Source organism: Chinchilla lanigera, unplaced genomic scaffold (assembly GCF_000276665.1).
Source record: "Chinchilla lanigera isolate Chin_1 unplaced genomic scaffold, ChiLan1.0 scaffold00101, whole genome shotgun sequence".
Classification (NCBI taxonomy): Eukaryota; Metazoa; Chordata; class Mammalia; order Rodentia; family Chinchillidae; genus Chinchilla; species Chinchilla lanigera.
This window is the reverse complement of record NW_004955502.1, coordinates 4351104-4373022: the sequence shown is the minus strand read 5'-3', so window position 1 is coordinate 4373022 and position 21919 is coordinate 4351104. Positions and strand designations below refer to the sequence as shown.

At 42.0% G+C, this 21919-nt stretch overlaps 2 protein-coding genes across 6 annotated transcripts in view; one reads left to right on the top strand and one right to left on the bottom strand.

Moving 5' to 3' along the window:
* Positions 1-13952, top strand: part of Impg1 (interphotoreceptor matrix proteoglycan 1) — a 143553-nt gene extending 129601 nt beyond the window's left edge. Inside the window, exons 18-20 of the mRNA XM_013505815.1 lie at positions 5555-5747; positions 10606-10675; positions 12645-13952. Coding sequence (XP_013361269.1) covers positions 5555-5747; positions 10606-10675; positions 12645-12722 — 341 coding nt within the window. The 3' untranslated portion in view covers positions 12723-13952. The remainder of the gene's footprint in view (positions 1-5554; positions 5748-10605; positions 10676-12644) is intronic.
* Positions 13953-16034: 2082 nt separating this feature from the next.
* Positions 16035-21919, bottom strand: part of Myo6 (myosin VI) — a 137922-nt gene continuing 132037 nt past the window's right edge. For 3 of the 5 annotated variants that reach the window (XM_005406898.2, XM_013505832.1, XM_013505833.1), the window contains 3 exons: positions 21365-21391; positions 18671-18889; positions 16035-18162 (listed from right to left, as the gene is read on the bottom strand). In XM_005406898.2, coding sequence (XP_005406955.1) covers positions 17963-18162; positions 18671-18889; positions 21365-21391 — 446 coding nt within the window. In that variant the 3' untranslated portion in view covers positions 16035-17962. The remainder of the gene's footprint in view (positions 18163-18670; positions 18890-21364; positions 21392-21919) is intronic. The other 2 variants (XM_013505831.1, XM_013505834.1) reach the window with 1 other exon arrangement.

Sequence of the window (21919 nt, the reverse complement as noted above, 5' to 3'; positions counted from 1 at the left end):
AAGTAAAATGTCCTACAATATTTTGTCATAGCCCTTTTTAAATTGAAAAAAAAAAAAAAGAAGGGAACAAAAAGCCTTTGCTCTTAGGAACAAGTCTCAACCTTCTAACGCCCCTTTCTACCCTCTGCTGGAACCATCTCTTCCCGGCTGGGGCAGTCGCAGGAATCCTTTTGCAGGCACTTCTCCCTGGCCCCTCTCTGTGGCCTCCTGTGTCCCAGCTATCTCCTGGCCTTCGCCTAATGGGATGTCATCACTAAGGGTTCTCCGCCCAACTCCTGCTGCCGTAGGGAGCCCAATGCTGGCTGCACTGCCACACACTTCTCTCCTCTCGTTTCAACCTGCGCCCTCACCCCACACCCAAACACCCCACAGAGCTTCCTTCAGGCTCCTGGAGTCCTTCCTCCAACCCCTGCCATTAGAATTGTCTGTCCACTGGCCGCTACCCACAGGGACAAGCCCAGTATCCTGGGGTTGGGAAAAGGCAGCTGGGGATCCAGGACCAGTGACCCCGAGGACCAGCCTCTCAGGTGCAGCAACCCCAAGGAGACCCAGCACACAGGATGTGCCTACCCCAGAGTCCTTAGTGCAATGGCAGCGTCCCGAAACCCTCAGCAGCCACTGCCATGACACCTGAGCTCGAAGCCTCTGTGTTCACACTGGGCCTCCCGCCCCTGAGGAGGGTGGCAGGCCGCAAGCTCCACCAGCCTCGGATCGCTTCAAAGGACAGTGGTCCTGGAGTCTGCCGTAGGGGTTCCCGCTCACCCCTCACCCCATAAGTCCCTCAGGTGTCTCCTGGAGAACCACCAGCATGTATAAAAGCAGCAAATGGCCTCTTGGATATTAATCCTTGGTCATACCGGCTAAAGGAGCTTCAGTTTTCTCACCTATGAGAACAGTGTCAGAAATATCTGTATTTGGAAAATCATGGCAGATGTAAGGGTTCAGCACCGTGCCAAACATGTAATAGTGCTTGATGAATGTGAGCTTCCTGTCCATAGAAGTAATTTCCATTTCCACTCCTGGCACAGCTGGAAGTTCTGTGTCATGATCCCTGGGGACACTTCAGGGACAAGGCCTGAGTGCTCTGACTGCAGAAGAATCCATCTGGGACGTTAAGCAGAAGGCCAGGTCATCTGGGTGCTAAGATGGACCAAGACCTGCACCACCTGCTGCCACTCACCCCTGAGACACACCCTACTCACAAGGCCAGGGGCAAAGGGCTGTCCTACTTCCAGAAAAACTACCAAGCTGGCTAAGGATAAAAACATTAAGTCACCTTGCTGGTGAGCAATCCTAGGAAGCCCTGAAGATGACCCACACTATAGCAGGTATTGCTGAGTTTGGCGACGGCTCCTGGAGAAAGCCCGCTATGCTGCCAGCATAAAAACAATCCACTTACAAGGGATTTACACCTATCCAGGGAGCTAAGGCAGTTATAGACCAATCCGTCTGTAAACTTACCATGGGGACTTCACTTCCTCAGCTCTACATGCAATTTGTATGACTGGAAAACATCTCTGGAAAATAGCATCTGATTTGTTTTCATCCTAACCTACTGCTGATTTCAAGTCCTCTTTCAAGCTATAGATGCTGTTCAGACAGAGTGTTTTAGGTTGTTGCTGCATAATGTAAAGATTGCTTTCAGACACTGGTCAAATCTAGAGCCACGACTGGGATCTTTGGGCTAATTTGTTTTGTATAATTTGGTTTGTATTGTCCAGGAATGTGCAGAAGAAGAGGCAGAATTGTATGGCCAACCTGTGAATGAATACATTGGTCTAAGGAGAAATAGCTGAGGCAAAACAAAGAACATGCTGACCACAGAGGGATGTCTTGTTTACAGAAGTTCTACTAAGCTGTCATTCACCGGAGAGCCAATCTTTCTTCTATTTCATCTATGGCTCTTCCTCCCTAGAATCAGCCCAGTGGTTGCCTTTGTCTAAAACCCAAAGCTGTAGACCCAAAAGAGGGTCATCAGAATATCTAGGGGAAATATTTTTAAGGTAATACAAGTGGAAGCAATTTGAGCTTTTCACAGATTGACGCTGGAACCAAGGTCTCTTTTGAGCCTAATTAACTGCAGCTGCCTTTAATCTACAGTACCAGCGGTGACCCAACAGCGCCCTCTTGGGGCCCTTCCCTTCCCTTGATCTCACAGAGTCCGGAGTGGGAGAATCGAGACTGTTGGAAGACAGGAGCAGACTGGCTGATGTTCCAGACCATTGGCTCTGGGGTTGGGGATTTAGTTCAGCGGCAAAGTGCCTGCCTGGCAAGCACAAGGTCGTGAGTTTGATTCCTGGTACCGGAAGAAAAACAAAAACAACCAAAAATAAAACCAGACCATCAGCTCCCCCAAGTCCTGGCTTCCTCCTGTGCAAAGTGAACAATTAGTCTAGAAGTTCTCCGAAATACCCTCAGGCTCTACAATTCTATCTGAATAGAATTCTATCTGAATTGCATCTACATTTTTATATAAGGATAAAATAAAACCTAAAGCAATTACCCAGCCTGAAAATGTTAATGCTGCAAGTTCTGAAAGGCCAGGTTGGTATTTGTCAAATGAATGAATATTATCTCAGGCAGAAAGGTACACACAGCAACCAAATCAGCCGCTGCTTCTCTACTGCCCGGTACTGAGTATGGGACAAATGTTTGGTATGGGATAAATGAAGAGATTTAGCAACTGATTGTATCCATCCTTCAAACATACCTGGCTCAGGGCCCCAAATTTCGATAAATACATTGCTTCAGCACCACCTCTCTCCCTGTGCAGTGGGCAACTTTACTGATTTACAGACTTTGGCTAGCTAGGTTCATGGAAATGATAATAAAACACAAACATTTATTTTCACAGGGAAACTTCTGGTTTTGGTTCCTTGCTCTCTTCTGTTCAAGGGAAGAACCAGTGCATGCAGCTGTCTAGGTTGAATATGTTTCTCTATTACAGAGGAAAACAGAGCTTCTGACTATTCCCTCCTGGCCTCTGTCTTCCAGAACACAGCTCTGAGTGTAAAGTTGCTGACAGTTTTTATTTACTAAAGCAGGCCCTGGACGTGAACTCGCCGGGGTTGTCAGTATAAACCTGCATTATTCCTAAACAGTGGCAATGATTCCAAACACAGCCAGTGTCAGGAACCAGGAGGCAGGGCAAGATGGTTCACAGTCTCCATCCCCAAAGCTGCAGAGACATACAACTCCACAAAACCACTTTAGCAGCATACCTGTCTGAGACACGCAAAAACATGTTTTCAAGGACCTACTCTTGCCCAACCCTTGGACTGGTCATGCTGATCTCCCTTACTTGTGTCTTCACCATTGGATTTTCCCCCACCCATCCTTCCAGGGGCTCTAGATCTGTAAGTCTGGCCAAATGGCTGACTATGTTCTCTGCTGGAAGATTCACAATACAGTACAATAGACATGAGCTTGTTAATAACTCTAAGAAGTGTGAAGGTACAAAGAGAAGGGGACGAGATGGTTGGGAGAGGGGGAACAGGGAAAGATAAACCTGTCATATTTATATCATACAACAAATTTTTCTGTATTTTCTTGTTTCTCTTTATTTTGAGATGGGGGACTCTCACCATGTTGCCCAGGCTAATCTCCAGCACCTGAGTACAAATGATCTTCCTGAGTAGCTGGGACTACAGCTGCATGACTCTGCACCCTTACTTTTATTTTTGATTGACACATAATAATTGTACCTATTTATGAAGCTACAATATGATGTCGCAGTACATATATCCATTGTGTAATGATCAAATCAGGATAATGAATATGTTCATCATCGTAAACATCTATCATTTGTTTGTGATAAGGGCATTCAAAATCTTCTATTTTTTTTCTTCTAGCTATTTTAAAATACATACTGCATTATTGTTAACCAAAGACCCTGCTGTAGTTACTGCATCCCAGCTGTCACTTTGCACCTGGACTGACCTTTTCCCTTCCCCTCCTCCCTCTGCTCTGTCCAGCATATGGCAACCAAATTCTATTCTCACCATCAATAAGGTCACCTTTTTTAGATCCCACACAGGAATAACATTGTGCCGTGTTTGTCTTCTGTGCCTGATTTATTTCACTTGCCATAGTGTCCTCCAGGATCATCCAGGCTTCTGCAAGTGACAGAGTTTCACCATTTTATGGCTGAATAATATTCCACTTTGTATATATGTACCACAATTTCCTTATCCATTCATTCACTAGTGGACATTTAGGTTGATAACATATCCTGGCTATTATGAATAGTGCTGCAGTAAGTGTAATAGTAGTGTAAGTCTTTCTTCAGTATCCTGATTTCATTTCCTTTGGATATATACCCAGGAATGCGACTGCTGGATCCTCTGGTAGGTTGTCCTACTTTTAAATTTTTGAGGAACCTCCACACTATATTCCATTCTCACCAAGAGCACACAGCATTTTTTAGAACTTATTTAGCTATCAAACCTCTTTTTAGTATAAAAGTTATTAAATCCTCCTGAATTAGACTTTTGCAAATGTTCCCTCTTGGGAAATACTGGGCCAGATGATCTTTGAAATCATCCTAATTCTAAAAATTTGAAGTCCTGTTTATGTATCTTCTAAAGCACAATTCTGATCATATTTTTTCCTTGCTCACAAATGCTCTGCTGTTCTCACCTGTCTGTAAAGTCGAAATTTCTGGGGGAATTAGAGGGGGCAGTGAGGAAGGGCCAAAAAAAGTCCAAATTCCTCAGTTGGGCCTTCCAGAATCAGCCCAAGTGCACCTTCTGGTCTCGAGTTTCTTTCCTTCCCATTCACACGTTCCTGTTTCCTGCTAACTCTGCTTCCATTGCTCTCTCTTCAGGATCCAGATCTGCCCTCTGTGCACTGTCCACACTACCATCTTCAATGGAAATACCCTCCCCAGTCTTTGTCTGTACAAACACAATCCACTTCATGAATTGATTTCAAAGCCGCTACCTCCAGGATGAATGCTCCTCTATATTTAGATCTCTTAGAAAACCTAGGTATGGGGCTCCTTGTGAAGAATTAAGCCTATGCATGACTCAGTTTCCCTAGAATTACAAGGACATTTCACTTGCAAACAATAGATGCTAATTAAAAGACTAGTGTGAAGGGTAAATGATTGACGTAATGAAACCAGAAATCTTTTCAGGACAGAAAAAAAGTGAGTGGAAGACCTGTTCGGCTTCTGCCTTACGCACTAGGAGACTGACCGTTTGCTTCTCTGCCAAGAGCTCTGCGACCTTAGCACTAGAAAAACAAGGGAGGTGGAAGGAGCCACTGGCCTCCCAGAGCTGACTATTCTGACAGGTTTTAATTTATAAGCTGCTTCTATCTTAACAAGGTTTCTAGATGATTCTGATGCACCTTGAAGTCTGCATATAATTATAGCTGGAATTAGGCATACTATATCACATGCCTGTAATTTCATCCTACAAAGATAAAATTGCTTTTCTTGCCCCTTCTGTTATCACCACTGTGTGACTCACTCCATGCAAATACCTTTGGTTTCTTGCCTTTAACTGCTGTCAGCCTCCCACGTTCCTCAAAGCCTGCCCATCTCTTACAGACGACCCAGCGGGTCCCTGCAAATCCTTGGCTTGCGGCGAATTTGCTCAGTGCGTGAAGAATGAGCAGACTAAGGATGCCGAGTGTCGCTGTAGACCCGGGCTCCAGCACCCAGGCGGTGTGCAGGACCTGGATCCCGGCCTCTGTGCCCCTGGAGAGCGGTGCAGGGCTGTCCAGGGAGGAGCTCCATGCAGGTAGGTCAAGCACACTAATGTCATCACTGCTTAACCACTTCTGAGAAAGGGACCTAACGTGAGAGCAAATTCCTCTGACTCAGGTTCCCAGCTGCCCTGAGCGTCGATGTTGGCCACAAAGGAGATGTGAAGATTCTCACTTCTCTGCAGGCCAGTGGGGCAGGCAGCACTCAGGGGAGGCAGTGCTATAGCCCCGCTGTCACAGAGCAGAGCCCTGCTCCAGGCTCAGGCGGGATTTCCCTGGGTGACACAGGAGACAGAGACCTGTGTCAGCCTTCAGACAGACCGTGCGGCTCACTACCTAAACCGCTGCCACGTGTGTTAAAATGCGGGGACTTTTCCCTGTTTGCAAGCACAGCTGTCTTCCTTGTCTGCAAGTTTTTTTTTTATAAGAAAGCAAAAAAAAAAAGTGGGAAAGAAGACAAATGTCCTGTGTAATTCATCACATTAATTATGCTTTCTTTTTGTGTCCGTATTTATATAGAATTGGTTTACACAGAATTTTCTAAAGCAAAATAGAATCGAACTACATCCATTTTGTTACCAGCTTCATTTTCAACCTAGAATGTTCCTCCTGTTATTCAATACTTTCTGTGCCATCATTTTTAATCCGGAGAGTAGTCCATTCTTTTTTCCCGCAGTCCTGGGGAATGAACCCAGGGCCTCCACACTGAGCAGCATCCCCAGCCCTTTTTGATTTGTTTTAATAGACAGAATCTCTGTAAAGCTCCCCGAGTACCGGGATTACAGGCATGGACTACCAGGCCTGGGTTAGGAGTCCGACCTCTAGCAGTCCTCTGATGTGTTTAGTCAGACCTCTGCTCCCCAACAGAAGGGGTAACAGAAGCTTTTTGGAAGGGGGAGAAGAGAAAGAGTGGGATGCAACAGCCTTTTTCAGCACAAAGCAGACCTCAGTGGGTAGCAGAGGGGCTTAGGACAAGCAGGCAACACAACGGCATCCAGTTCTTCCCATGCCCGTGACCAGAACGAGGGCTGCCTGTGCACGGACTGTGCCCTCGGAGGGCTCCTCCACCCGTCCCTGGCCACCTTGCAGCAGGCTGCCCACCTCCGCCAGCCTGTGCCCCACCCAGCATCTGAGCACTGCTCACCGCCTTGACCCACAGCCGGCACCATTCAGCCTGCGTGCTCTTACTTGCCTCTTGCTCACTCTAGCGGCACAGTCCCTAATTTCCCACCACAGGGACTCACACAGAATCACAAAAATCTGAAGCGAGTTAGTCTCGTCCTTGACAAAGCATAGCCTGTTCCCTCTGAAGTCTTCACACCTTAAAAACAATCACCTGACCACGGGCAAGAAGCAATCTTTTGAAGCCAAACTGTGGTTAAACTTTCAGTTTAGCAGTTTAATAATCAAGTGCCCTTGGGCACATGAACTTCTCTAAACCACACTCTCCTCATTCCATAACCAAGATTAACACCCATCTGCTGGGTTACTGCACGCAGTATATGAAGCGACACTCATCACGCACTTTTACAAGGACTAGAACGCCCAGAGGATGCATGCGGGGAGGCGGAGACGATGCTGCTTCATGAATGCCCGAGGCACCGCCCAAACCCTCTTCCGGAGGAGCGGCACTCTGGCCCTGAAGTTCCTCTGGAAATTCAATGTAGAAAAGGAAAATCTTGAGTAGAATGATGAGGGGGGTTTCTCCTTAAAATAGCAAAACATACATACATATGATAGTACTTAGAACTAAGGTAGAGGGGGGCTGGGGGTTTAGCTCAGCGGCAAAAGCACCTGCCTGGCAAGCGCAACGTCGTGAGTTCGGTTCCCGGTACCGGAGAAAAACCAAAAAAAAAAAAAAAAAAAAAGAACTAAGGTAGACACTAAAACAGCGCCAGACCATAAGTAAACAGAATAAAGATAGGCTCCAAAATGCCCTTCCACATTGCTGGGAGTCCCTCCTGGACCCTGCGACCCGCTCCCCACCCCACTCCGCGTTTCAGCTGCTCACAAGGTTCCATCACTGATGTGACTCTGACGATCAAATGAGCGTCAAGCGGAACCAAGACCTTAATGTTAGACCCACGTTCTACTTAGAGCTCCTCCCCGAGTTAGGTGCAACATTAAACTGCACATTTTTCCCTCTAAGCTTCGAACTTCTGGTCTACATAACTGGGTAACAGGAATCAATTCATGGGTTTAGGCAAGGAATAAATGAGATGCCCCTCAGCGTAGTCAGCTACTAGCATAACTGGAGCTGCTTCTGCCCACAAAGACAAGCCCTGTAAGACAACACTGAGACTCCCCTGGCTGGGCGCACCAGTGCACACCTGTAATCCCAGCACTCGGGGAGGCTGAGGCAGGAGCAATGTCAATTCAATCCCAACCTGGGAAATTTAGCGATTTAGCAAGATTCTGGGTCAAGAAAACAAACTACAAAAAAAAAGTTATACTCCCTAGCTAGCACTTTCAACTCGCAGGCCAATGTCAGAACACCACGGAGCTGAAGACAGCACTCCCTAAAGTACTGCGAGCTTGCTTTCAGTGTTTGCCGTTCCACCTTAGAAGTGAAGAGGTGGGAGAAGCCGAGGCCGTCCGCTCAAGCTCAAAAGCTCAAGCTCAAAAGCCAGTCGGTTGGTCAGCTGTCCTCCGCTGCGGAGTCCCCGCCGCTCACTGCACTTTGAGTGTGGCTCCCCTCCTTTCCCTTCATTCTACTCATGACCAGAATCCACGCTGGTTTTTCCCATTTCCCGTAATTTCAGATGTTCTGTATCAACCAGTAAATCAATATCCTAGCACTTCACTTGGCAAAATTCTCCCAAGAATAAACATAATTTTCATTTTCTAAGGTCCCTCGTTTTTGACTTAATGAGTCCGACTTTCATTAATCACAATTAGAAAATCCAAATCTAGACCTAGCAGGGTTAATGATGACTTTTCTTCATTAAATATTTTTTGTCTTGTAGTAGGATTATCTGATCCGTGGCATTATTTATAATAATGAAAACCGTTTCCAAATATACGGACCAAGTTACATAAATGAAGATACAAAGTAGTATTTATTTATGAGGAGGTTTTTTTTTTTTTTTTTTTTGGTTTTTCTCCGGTACCAGGAACCGAACTCACGACCTTGCGCTTGCCAGGCAGGCGCTTTGCCGCTGAGCTAAATCCCCAGCCCCTATGAGGAGGTTTTAATAGCATTGTAACTGCAGGTCAGGCACACGATACCCCTGTGGTACAAGAAGGGGAGGGAAGTGGAAGGGCACTGCCCCTTCCAGATAGCCATTCCCACCGCACAGGGGGGAAACTCGGGAAGAGGGAAGAAAGGATGGAGCTTGGTAGAGTTCAATTTGTTTTAAAACTTCATCTGATTCAAATGTGGACACTTCAGGCAGCTTGGTTCCCTTGCAATATGTGGTGAGGTGTACCTTCTGTCACCAGGTCCTTTCGGAAAGTGTCTAGTGCCATGTTCCCCTCACTTGTAACCTCTTGGTTCTGACCCCAGGCATCTACCAGTTCCCTGGTATTCTTAAAGCTTTCCTATCTCGCAGCCAGGGCAAGTACGAACCAAAAGTGCTGCCTCTGAGGGTAAAAGGCGGAACAAGGAACTTGTTAAACACACCCCTTCCAGGATATCCCCAACCCCCACCCTGGCCTTCTTTCCACCAACCACTGGGAATGGGGTAGGGTTTTCCCTCCTTCCTCCTGTCCCTGAAATTACACCGGAAAGATGTCATAAGAAATAAAACACTCTACCAGTACGGGAATATACATAAGAGGGTATCCCCAAATACTATGCCTATTATATAATGAGGAGAAATACAAAATGCAAAATGGGTATGCACCATCACAGAAATTATGTAATACATACATATGGAATTATATTCATCAATTTTTTTGCACCAAGACTTGAATTTAGGACCTTGCACTGCCCAACAGGCACCTGTGCCACTGAGCTATATCTCCAGCCCTATACATCAAAAAATTGTTTTGTTTTGTTTTTTTTTTTGGTTTTTCTCCGGTACCGGGAACCGAACTCACGACCTCGGGCTTGCCAGGCAGGCGCTTTGCCACTGAGCTAAATCCCCAGCCCCTGTTTTGTTTATTTAAAAGAGTAAAAGAAGGATAACATAGTAATAGGGGGATTTACTGAATTACAGACAAAGTGGTTGGACAATATCAATGGTTGCTATTTTACCTATTGGTATCTTCAAGAAGTTTCTCAGGAAAACAGACAGACAAATAATAGTGAGTTACAGACAAAAATGCTAGGAAATTATCAGTGGTTGTTGTACTATACTTTGGTTTCTTCAAAGTGGTTTCTAGGAAAAACAAATAGAGCTATACATGGGTGATCAATTAAATAATCACTGACTATTCTCAATGGTTGTTGTTGAAAACACATAGTAGTAAACATACATCCATTACATCAAATTTTTTAAAAAGCTTCATTTTTGAATTTTGTCATCAAAATGTTATAATTGTTTTCCAGTAACTATAATTTAGAATTTGACTTGGAAAACAGCTCCACTCATTGCAGGGTAACTTTGCCCTCTCACCTTCCCATGCATTTCCTGTAATCCTTCTGAGACCACTGCCTAAGAAGCCTTAGTCGGCAAAAGGAAAAGCCAAAGTTTGGGTGCAGAAAGCATATTCCCTCCAACTTTAACTAATGGGAGACACAGGCAAAACTATGCTATCCATTTTCATTTGCCACAATTTTAAAAATAAAATAGTAGAAAGCCGTGGTCACTATTAATACCAAGAGGTCAGGTATTACCACTTAACAGTATGGAAGAAGAGCCTCTATCTCAGATCAGCCTCCCGCCCCCAGGATTAATGTTGTTGATAAGCCCACAAAATAGGATATCGTATTTTTGTTTTCTTTTATAGGTCACCAGATCACTCTAAAAATCAAGTACATGAAACAAATGATAAAAGATTCCAACACCTGCAAAATAAGGTAAAATCCTGCCTCCTTTTCTAGGCTGTTTTTGTTTTGCTCTTGATTTTTTGAGACAGTGCTTCCACACCTGCTGTTTAGCCCAGGCTGGTCTCAAACGGGTGATCCTCCTGCCTCAGCCTCTCATATGATGGGATTACAGGCAAGTGTCACTACACCTAGCATTTTTACATTTTGGTTTTGTTACTAAATTTGAATTCTAAAGTAAATTAAAAACTTTTCTGTACTTGATTCTTGTTTTAAATAAGAATAGAGCACTTCATACTAGGTAGACTTTTTAAATTTAGTGTTATAAAGAATAATTATTTCTTCATTCATTAACTGAAATAAATACATAAAACAGAAAACTATCTAAGTCTAACAGAAACTATCTAAGTCTAACATATCCAGCCTTTTCTTATAAAAATATGCATGTAAGTAATCAAATGTTTCAATAAAGTTGAAATTTTTACAGTAATAAAAATATTCCTATAGCACTGAATGATTTCATAGAAACTACTGCAATTTCTTAATATAATAATCAGCAAATATAAAAGTATGTTGAAAACTGTGTGTAAGAGACATGATTTGTAAACAATGAGCAACTTCAAAAGTTCCCACATGTTCTACTTCGCCTAACGTTTTCATGTCCTAGATGTCTCTTTTATGCTTCTCTACTTGGTCAATTTATTTTCCTAAAATAATTTTATCTTACAAAGGGAAATAACTTGTGTACTACCAAGTTATATACAGCCTACATAGAGCCTTTGGGTTTTTAAAATAATTCTCTGGAAAAACATCGGCCATTTTTAGCCTAAAATTACTTATTTTTAAAATGACATGGGGGACTGGGGATTTAGCTCAGCGGCACAGTGCCTGCCTAGCAAGCGTGAGGTCATGAGTTCGATTCCTGGTACCAGAAAAACAAACAAAAAAAAATGTACTAATAAAAACATAGTTTGGGCTGGGATATAGCTCAGTGGTGTAAGCACCTGCCTGGTAAGCACAAGGTGAGTTTGATCCCCAGTACCGCAAATAAATAAATAAATAAATAAATAAAAAATAAATAAATAAAATGACATGGGTCTCTGATCTAACAAGGTTTGCTCTTCCTGAGACCTGCAGTGCTACATAAAAACACAGCCTCAGAGCCCGTGCCTGGGAAGCCTGCCAGGGTCCATACATGACAGAGCACAAAAGCATGACCATAATTGTATGGACTCAATTGTACACTGGAAAAACAACACACCTTTTTAACTTCCTGGAGCTAAGAAAATTAGAGAAACACAAAAAGTTTAGGCTGGGACTATATAATGATGCTAGAACCCAAAGACCTGATACTGACAACATATTTAGGATGAAGTAAACGCCACAAATATCCTGAAGTACAGCACCAGGTGGAGTTAAAGACCACATTTCAAATAAAGGTTACTGCCGCTAATAAAGGGAGTGATTGACAGGAGGAGGTAAACTTGAGGAATGAACTACATCTAAGTTGAAGGCAGTAGTGACAAAGGTTAAGTACCAATGCTGATTATCCACACGGACTGCCGTGCTGAGTGAAAGTCAGAGGGTACATCTGTGTGCCTTGAGGAAGTATGCTATCATAATGGTGATCCTGGGGCTGGGGATTTAGCTCAGCGGCAAAAGCACCTGCCTGGCAAGCGCAAGGTCGTGAGTTTGGTTCCCGGTACCGGAGAAAAACAAAAAAAAAAAGGTGATCCTGCTACAGGTGGAAGGGCACATGGTGAATTTTTTGCCATCCCTGCTCCAAGAGATGGATCAGTCCAGGTATCTGCACAGGTTTAAGGAAAGCTAGGACACATCCCATGTAAGTTATGAAGAACATCTGGAGGGCAGCTCCAATCTCTCAAGGAAGATCTGCTGAACAGCAAACACATGCTCACATCACCAAAGAGGTGCGAGTAGAATGAGCCATGATTTCACTGCGGGTGGCCTTTCTTAAATTCTTACACTATTTCTCTTCCAGATAACCAAGAAAAGAAATTCTCAATTACTAGACGCAGGATTTGAAGAGTTTAACCAAGATGACTGGGAAGGAAATTAACCACCGAAAAGATGCAAATTATCACTTAAGCTACTCAAGACAGATGACTGCTTTCCCAGGAAAACCATATCCCTTCTGTCAACATCGTAAACACAGGCAGGCACGGTCGCCCTCCCCGGAACCCGGTCAGAGAGTCAACACAGAACCAGCGCACACCAGTTTTCGAGTATGCAAGTCATGTACTTGACAGCTAGTAAATCCTGAAGAAGAAGGCACTTCTGAAATATCAAAACCCAGAATACAATCAGTAAATCACATTTCGGTTATTTCTTGGTGATAATTAAGGCGATGGTAAACCATGTTTTCCTCTAGACATCCTTAAAGTATTACGCAGAGATCACGTGCAACAAGTGCAACTCCCTGCTCTGGGATCTGAACGGTGTACCAGGAAGAAGCGCGTAACAGAGTATTTTAATACTGTCAGAGCACAGACCCAAACGGTGTACACGGAGAGCAACATTTAATAGCAGCCACCAAAGTAAAAATAAAATGTTTTCTAACGGTGGAAACACTCTCTTGGAAGGGACATGCCTCCATGGAGAAGGGATACGTGCACTGAAAGGACACCCTTGTAGGTCTCACACATCACAGCTTCCACCCTTGCCAGCCCAGTCCTCTCCCAAAGTGAAGATCTGTACCATGGCATTTCAAGCGGGACTACAGTGACAAGGCATCACAACAGAAAATAGTGGCGGGGGCTGTCTCTGCCCACCCCCACATCCGGGAAACTTCCCAGCAGCACTTGCTAGGTGCGCCACAGGCTAGGAAACGCAGAGGAAAACACTGCACCAGGGAAGAGGTGTCTATCAGTCCCCACAACCGGCCCCACACCCTCCACTTAGTGTTGGTCTAACAAGTACAGGGCACATGCATTTGATGGAAAAAGCAAAGCGGGGAAACGTGATATTCTCTGTGGAGGGACCCCTGGTGGAGTGCCTCTTCCTCGCTGGACCAATCCCAGAAGCCCAATAGCCGAGCAGGCTGGAGAGACAAATTCTATTCAAAGCTGTCCACAGGTCTCTTTTGGAGACCCCAGTTGCGTCCTGATTGCCAACAAGTGCAACATTCACAACTCTGCGAAATGGTGGAAGTGATCAGGGGCAGTCAGAAAGGCTGGGGAGAAAGAGACCAAAATGATCAGAATAATATGTATTATATATACACCCCCAAATGGATGTAATTATTACCATAAATGTATACCAATGCAAAATTTTAAATACAAAAATAATAGCACAAGATACAACAGAAAGTTCCACATAAGAAGCATTTATTTATACTTCTAGTCATAGTACATCATATTTAAAGAAAATTTTAGATATACATTTTCATGAAATGAGAAAAAATTTAACAGTTGCAAGCAACTTTTAAAAGTGAAAGTGGCTGATTAACGAGCCTATTTGTGGTTTGACGAGGGCATTATACATTGGTACAAATTAAAGATTCTCTGTTTGAATGTGCATTAATTTTCTCCTAAAAATCTTACGAGACAACCAAACTTGCTTCAGTGTTAGTCTATGGGGAATGAACACATTGATTCGAACAGAACTGCGTTCCAGATACGGTCCTGACACAGGCAAGGGCTCCTTCTCCAAGTGTCCGTGCTTTGCCCACCACAAGCCCCACGCAGGGCACCAACCCGCCTGTCCGCAGTGTGGCAGCACTGCTCCCACAGGATACGAATTCATACACAGGTGTTTCTGGCCCAAGTTTAACAACACTAGTTCTGCTCTTATTCACACACAAATCATTGGAGAGCTCAACGAAGACCTGTGAGTGTGCAGCTACCTAAAGCACAGGTGTTTCCCACCCAGGGGTGCAGAGTTGTCGAGGCACATGGTTCTCCATTCTGCCTCTGTGCTTCCCCTGTTCCCCCTACCTGTCCTTATTCCCACTGTTAGGTCCCCCAGCCCTCCCCTCACCCTTGTAAGAACATCTTCTGGGAGAAATTAAAAGCCTCAATGTTTGTTACTACGGCCACGATACGCAGGGCATGGTAACCTGTCCTGCCCTCTAACAAAGTGAAACGACAGAGAAACCCTCTGTAAATCAAGGGGCTGCTAAAAATGCTGCCTGTTTGGATTTCTTTTGCTATACGTGAGTGGGACAAAGGCATTTCTTTCTCATAATCTAAAACTTACTTTACCACCAAAGATTTATTTCCGTATAAGGAAGAAGGTTTGTCACTCAACTGAATTAACTGACTGATTCATTCAGCAAATATTCTAATGATCCAAGCACTCTTACACTACTTTAAGTAAAGAAACCAGAGACCTACAATTTGGGTCCCCTGAGAACCATAGTAGTAACCTGTGAGTGAAAATATCTTTTAAAAATAGCAAATTAGGGGCTAGAGATGTCGCTCAATGGTAGAGTACTTGCCTAGCATAAACACACACACACACACACACACACACACACACAGCCCATGCACGCACATTTGCGTGCACACAAGTATACCCAATTAGTAAAGCTCTACAAATAACATACATTATTATTCTTGCCTGAGGGCTTCTACTGTCTGAACTTCCACAAACACCATCAGTTCTTTCTTCAGTGTCTTTTCTTGGTCACTTATAAAACAAAAGGGTTCACTAAAGGTACTGGAAAAAGAGTGACCTAAAGACGTCAAGGGAGGCCTAATAAGAGCAATAATAAAGTCTTTCGTGTCCGCTCTGTCCCTCCCTTGTTTCTTCCTCACTTAGTCTTCTGAGAAGGGAAGAGCTCCACAACTTTAAAACTAAGGAAGCTGTGTTCTAAGCATGTGTAGACTGAAGAAATTTCCTATTCCAGTGAGAGCTCATATCTCACATACATGTCAGACATGTTGATGGTTACATTATAATTGAACTGAATGTGAAGACATCTGCACCCTCGCTTCAACCTTTTGTGCATGGCTACTTTTTCTGCATGCCATACCCAACGGGAGGAACTAGCATGGACAAGTGTTAAGGCTGGTGAGGCCAGCACTACCCCAGACTTGTTCTTTACACACAGTACATGGGTTTAAACTTTTAAGTCTCAATTAAAATGGCTGACTAAATATGAGCTAATTAACTTTTGACCCTTACAGTTTTCAACCAGCATTTGTAGGTTTGCTTGGACTACCACTTCCACTACTTCCCCTACAGGGCTGTCGGGGCCCTAAGCTTCCCGGGGAAGGGTCTTCAGTGTGAATGCACGTCTGCTGTATGTAGGTTACCCCAAGTCTATCTGAATTAGGGCAGTTCTCCTGGCGGCAAAATGAACTCAGGAGACTATTTTAAATAGGTAACTTCTAGGTCAGCTGAGTAACATAATTAGAAACAAAATGGCTTACGATTAAGTATAATTTTATTAACTATCAGAGTCAAAAACTAAAAAGACTTGTAACAAGCTTTTGATACATTTCTTACAAATACCATAAAAACATTAAGTTCTCTCATTATAATATTTTAACCTTTTTGATTAATTTTTCATCTAGTACCAATTCATGTACCTAGGATAGGCATAAAACAACTTCTGAAAATAGTGCTAAAAGGACAAGTCATTAAAAATCAATTTGATTTCTACATTTTTTTCAGACTTTACTTGCTTCACTGGTTAAGAAATAAAGTGTACCACTCACTACCCCACACAAATAAAAACACCAATTGAAGGTGAAAAATAGGAGAAAGCAAACAGGTCATTCATTTCAGTAACTAAACCTTCTGCCCCAATCACCAAATGACCCCAGGATGGGGAGGTCTGAGCAGCAAAACAGCCGACAGAAGATAATCACATCCACATTGTTAGCTATCAGCGAGGACAGGGCCACTGCACTCCTTCACACAAGGCCGTCGTCTGTGCAACTTGATAATAAATACGCGTTTCTGCAGTATGACATTGCGATGAGAGGAGCAACTCTGAAAACAGCATCTGCGGCTCCAAACATTAATCTAGTCGGCTGCGAAATATTTTCCTAACTGAGGCCTTTTTCTAGGTGAAAAAAAATCGCTAACACTTCATTTCAAATGAGGACTATTTAAGACTATTTAAAAACCAGAAAAAGGTGCAGAGAACAATTTTACTTTCTAATTTTATTCTACGATACAAACAAGACTCTAGGATTATGTCAGCATAACTCCCTGATGGGCTTTTGTCTCTAAATTCCTAACATGGAAGTCATAAATATTAGGTTTGAAACTGTTGACATTTGATCAAGACTAAGAACACACAAGGAAAACTTTTTTAAATTATCTGTTACATGAAACAAGCAATTACTAAGTAGAAGGGCTTTTGAGTTATAAAACAGCTCTACATTTTCCAAAATCTTGAAAGGCAAAAAAAGGACACTAGGAATTAAAAAGATATTTGAAACAAACATCAGCTCAGAACATATGAAACGACTTGGACAAGATTCTCACATAAGAAGCACAACGAGATGAAGCTGAGAGAGTATCTGCACCCAGCCCGGCTCAGCCACAGCACCAGCTCAGCTGTTTCCCTTTCTAAACGAAACTAACTTTACCCCAAAACTTCTAAGTGTCTAAACAATCTGGATTTCCTTTATTTGCCCATGAAATATATTTAAAAAAATATTCTGACAGCAGCACACAGTCTGATAGAAAAGAAAACCAAATCAGTGCTGGACACAGAGTACTTCATCACAGAAGATACTGAATAAATTAAGGCTCTTTCCAGTATTCTAGGAGTTCGTAAGAATTGCTTCACCAAAACTAAGACACATTGCAAAGGAGAGGAGGAAAAAAAATCAGAATTTCCATTATTGATGGAAGTAGCTAAGAATTTCTGAAAAAGCAGAGAAAATACACAGCTTTTCAGATGCTTTTCAAACCTTGATCATTTTAAGTGCCTTAATTCTTATAAGAAATTTAAACTAATGTTTCATTACTCCAGTTATAAGGTACTCTTGTCTTTTGAAATATTTGTGAAAGTCTCTTTTCTGTGAAAGGAATCAGGATGGACTCAAGGCAGTCTATTGTCAAGAATGAGAGATGGAATCTGTCCAAGCCTGACAAGCCCTGGGATAATGAGGGGATTCAGAGTTACAGCTGGATAAAGGAAAGGAACTTTTAGGTCCTAAAAATCACTCCCATAACCTTAATTAACCTTAAACAAATTAACAAAAGGCCATGATTAGTAAAAGCTGTTCACTTTGCATAAGTAATTCTAACGCGCGCTCAGGAGGGTTAACTCTCCTGGACACGCTTCCTTCCCACCGGCACCTGGGCCCCAGCTGCAGGGAGGGCAGTGGGCAGCAGCTACTTGAGCAGGTTCTGCAGCATGGCCGTGGCATAGGTGGGCCGCGCCTGTCTGCTCTCGATTGCACTCTGAAGGTACTGGATGCCCCCACAGCGTTCCCAGATCTCTTCAAACTGTCTTGGCAAAATCTCAGCACCACGCTTCCGAGTGAGGCCGGTCTCCTCCAGATTCAGCTCACACATCTCCATGTCATCCTTACCTGCACACAGGAGACCGAAAATTACCTTCTCTCCTTCCGGAATGATTTTATGAGCTTCATTCCAGAAATACCAACTCTCACAAATCTGAGAGCTTTTTAAGACTTTATTTTCTCTAGGATGGAAATGTGGTTAATAAATTCACCAGAAAACAAATTTGCCCCTACTAAAGATCCTTTCAAAATTTATAAGCACCACAGTTGATCAAAAAAGTAATCAGGTTAACAAAAATAACACATCCTCAAGCTATTACAAAACAACAAATATAAACAAACATCAATGAAAAGTTTCTTAGGATACAGACAAGTTTCTGTGTGCTCCACGACATAATTAACCCAAGCAATTTCCTATCATAAATCAGCTAACCCTCAATTAGCTGATAATGTGATTTGACAGCAAAACTCCATCATTCAACACTGAAATTCAGTTATTACATTCTGCATCAGAATGTATCATTCAAAGGGTTTTAACCCTTTTTGTTTCATACATTTTCTCTTGTGAAATACACACCAGCCACAAGAAGGATGGGCGGCTTGTCAGGGTGGAGCTCCATCTGCCGGGCGATCCAGGGCCCATCGAAGTGGGCATACCACCAGCCTTTCTTCTTACTCTGGGGATCTTTGTACTGGTCAGCAGGCCGAATGAATGGGATTCGGAAGAATCGCTGCTGCCGGTTCATTTCAATCTCCTGCTGCCTCGCAGGGAGCTGAACGGCCGGGTTCTGCTGAGCTATTACACAGAAGAGGAACATTAGTTACAGCTATGGCTCAAGGGACAGGAAAAGTGCCTTTTAACCCTAAAGTGCACAAGAACATCCTCCAAAGGAGAGAAGGAGGTTCCTAGTAATAAAATGACTGCCTATAAAGGAACACAATTCAGAGCATGACTTCTTTTTTTTTCTTTTTTGGCACGGGGAATCGAACTCAGGACTTTGTGCTTGCCAGGCAGGTGCTTGTGCCACTGAGCTATATCCCGGGCCAGTGATTTCTTAAATTGTCTTTGTCTTTTCTTAAAGATGTTCCTTGGTATCGCACACATGCACACATACACACACACCATCACCATCACCATCACCACCATCACCACCATCACCAATGGAAACAAAACTGTACCGCATTCCAACGAATGACTGTTACCAGTAAGCTGAAATAAAGTTGCACGGCAGGAATGCAAACTAGTATTATTTACTAGATTTGCATTTTATCTCCAGAGATTTTTAAAGAAAGTTGCAAAGTAAATTTTATTGGACTATTTATTATAAAACAAACTTAAATAAGAATTTTTAAAATTTGTTACAATCACAATTACCACAACAAGTGGAAGCCATATAAAAATTTTCTCTTTTATCAATAGATTTGGGGTTTTTAAGTGGTTAAGATAACACAGATATTAACAGCAGACAAACTCATGACCAAATAAAACCTGTAACAGTTAAGCATGAACGTTCTCTCAAATGTGTTTACTTTTTTCAAAATCAAGAATTCTTTTGGAATAAAATCCACTGCAATAAGAGGAAAGGGTCTAATACTCTCCTTGCCAGCCAGGAAGAGAAGTCCTTGCTTTCCTCCAAGTACTATACTAAGCATTCCACTCATTGCAATCTTTTATTCTTTGCTTAATTTTCATTACTGAAAAAAAGGGTTTTTCTTTTATCTGTGAAAGTAAACATTTCCCTGGAGCAATCATTTTACATCTTTAGTAGTATAATTTTAGAAAACCTGTTTAATATGTTTTATATACACAACTGTAAAAGCACACCAATCATTTACTGCAGTTCCAAGAATCTCAGCATCGAAATAAAAGTATGTCAATGAAGTTATACAATAACTTTCATATAGGATACAAAAATCAAGAATAGCCACATAGTTTTTGTAAGAAACTGCAAATATAGAAAGAATGAAAACACTATTAGTCTACTTTTTACTGCTAGAAAGAGCAAAAGAGCTATAGCACTTGAATTTATTTCTTTGCAGATCAGAGACAGCAAAGGCAATCAGCAAAGCCACATATGCCTATGCAGGTATAAGAAGCCAGTTTTGTTAGTGATTTTAAAAACCCGCATCACCTTTAGCATATTAATGGAGACATGTTCATTTATTCTTTTGTTTCTGTTTCCCTAAAGCTATGTACAGCTCGGAGATTATACTTGAAGTTTTTAAAATTACCTTTGTAGAAAATACTCAACATTAAAACCTTCCAAGAGGATTTTTAAAAATTTTCCTCCATATTAAGAATTAGAATTTAACAGCCAGTTGACTGGATATTAACTCTAATACTAACAGTCATTCATTAATTAGCTTATTTTTTTCTTTTAAAATAATGGTCTCCTGCTACTTGGTATATTTATCCTGTTACTCGATAAAATTTAAAAACCCAGCGAAGCCTTTAATAGGCTGTTCTCATAAAGGAAGAATGGAAACACTGAGGAAGACTAGAAACTAGTATCTATCTGGAAAACTTCAAAAACACAGACCCCAAAAGCTTGAAACCTCCCTAAACAACTTTTTTTCATATGCAGTTGTATTATCTTTTAAGAGTACAAAATTTTTTTAGAACATAGCTTCATAAATTATCAGACATATTTTAAAAGTAGGCCGTATCAGCTGGCTAGTGTACAGTATACGGCACTGTATCAAGTCATTACTGCTCAACTGACTCCAGATGAAATTCACTGAATACTGAAGTGACCCAAAGCTTTTAAATTACAAAAGTATGTGCCTCTTATGAAGCTACAAAAGCAACAAAACAATCTCCTCTTCTCATTATTAAAAATGTCCACACTACCATATAAAATTCAAATATGTTTGGTTAGAAACCCAGACACTATCAGTGTTTGAAACTAAAGTGTCTGAAACCATCACCTAAAAGTTAGTCTTTGTTCTCAGGATCAGCTGCTACATTAACATTAAGAGTCTTGCTACAATAAGAATTGTGTACACTCACTGTTGAAATTACTAGTTATTTTTAAAAGGAATTTGAAAAAAAAACAATAGAATTAAGATTTTGTTCTAAATATATATTTTGGAATGATCCAAATAAAAGCATCTTCTCAAGTTAAAATAACCTCCATACAGATAAGCCAATTTTAATGTACTACAATTCCACTTAAAATTGTAGCAAAACAATGTTTAACAGAAGTTAGTACTTTATAAAGTATTTAACCCATTTTCCAGTTAGCTCATCAGTTACCACCCATTGACTTACGTGAATTGTTCAAAAATGGTGCAAAATCTGTGAACAAACATTTTATGTTGAAGACAAAAATGCCAAAGTTGGTTTTGAGCATTTTTCTACTTATAAAGCCAGCCCATCAATTGAGGTGGTGACTAAAAAGTAAATTTCCTATTCAAAAGTCAAATATTCTCAGAATTACCTACAAATAGGTATTGCTTTCTGATTTTAGAAAAAGGGCTACTTTGATTCATGTTTTAGGAAACCATGTCTCAGGCACACACAAAGAGGATCAAAATATAAAAATTATACTTAACTTGTAACTTTGGGACATGGCGATATCCAAACAAAACCTTAACACAAGTGACTTAACAGACACAGTATTTTTTTCAACTTTCTCATACACTTAGTCTGCAAACAAACAACCATCTCTAAAATCATTACTTTAGGCAATTAACTATGATAAATATTTGTTTCATAATTTGCCATTGGCCCACATGTTACTTCTGAAAAATCTCTTTCTGCAGTAAATGAGATGCGAGCTACTCCAGGGCTCCAGAGATGGTCTGGGGTGTCCTGATCACTGGA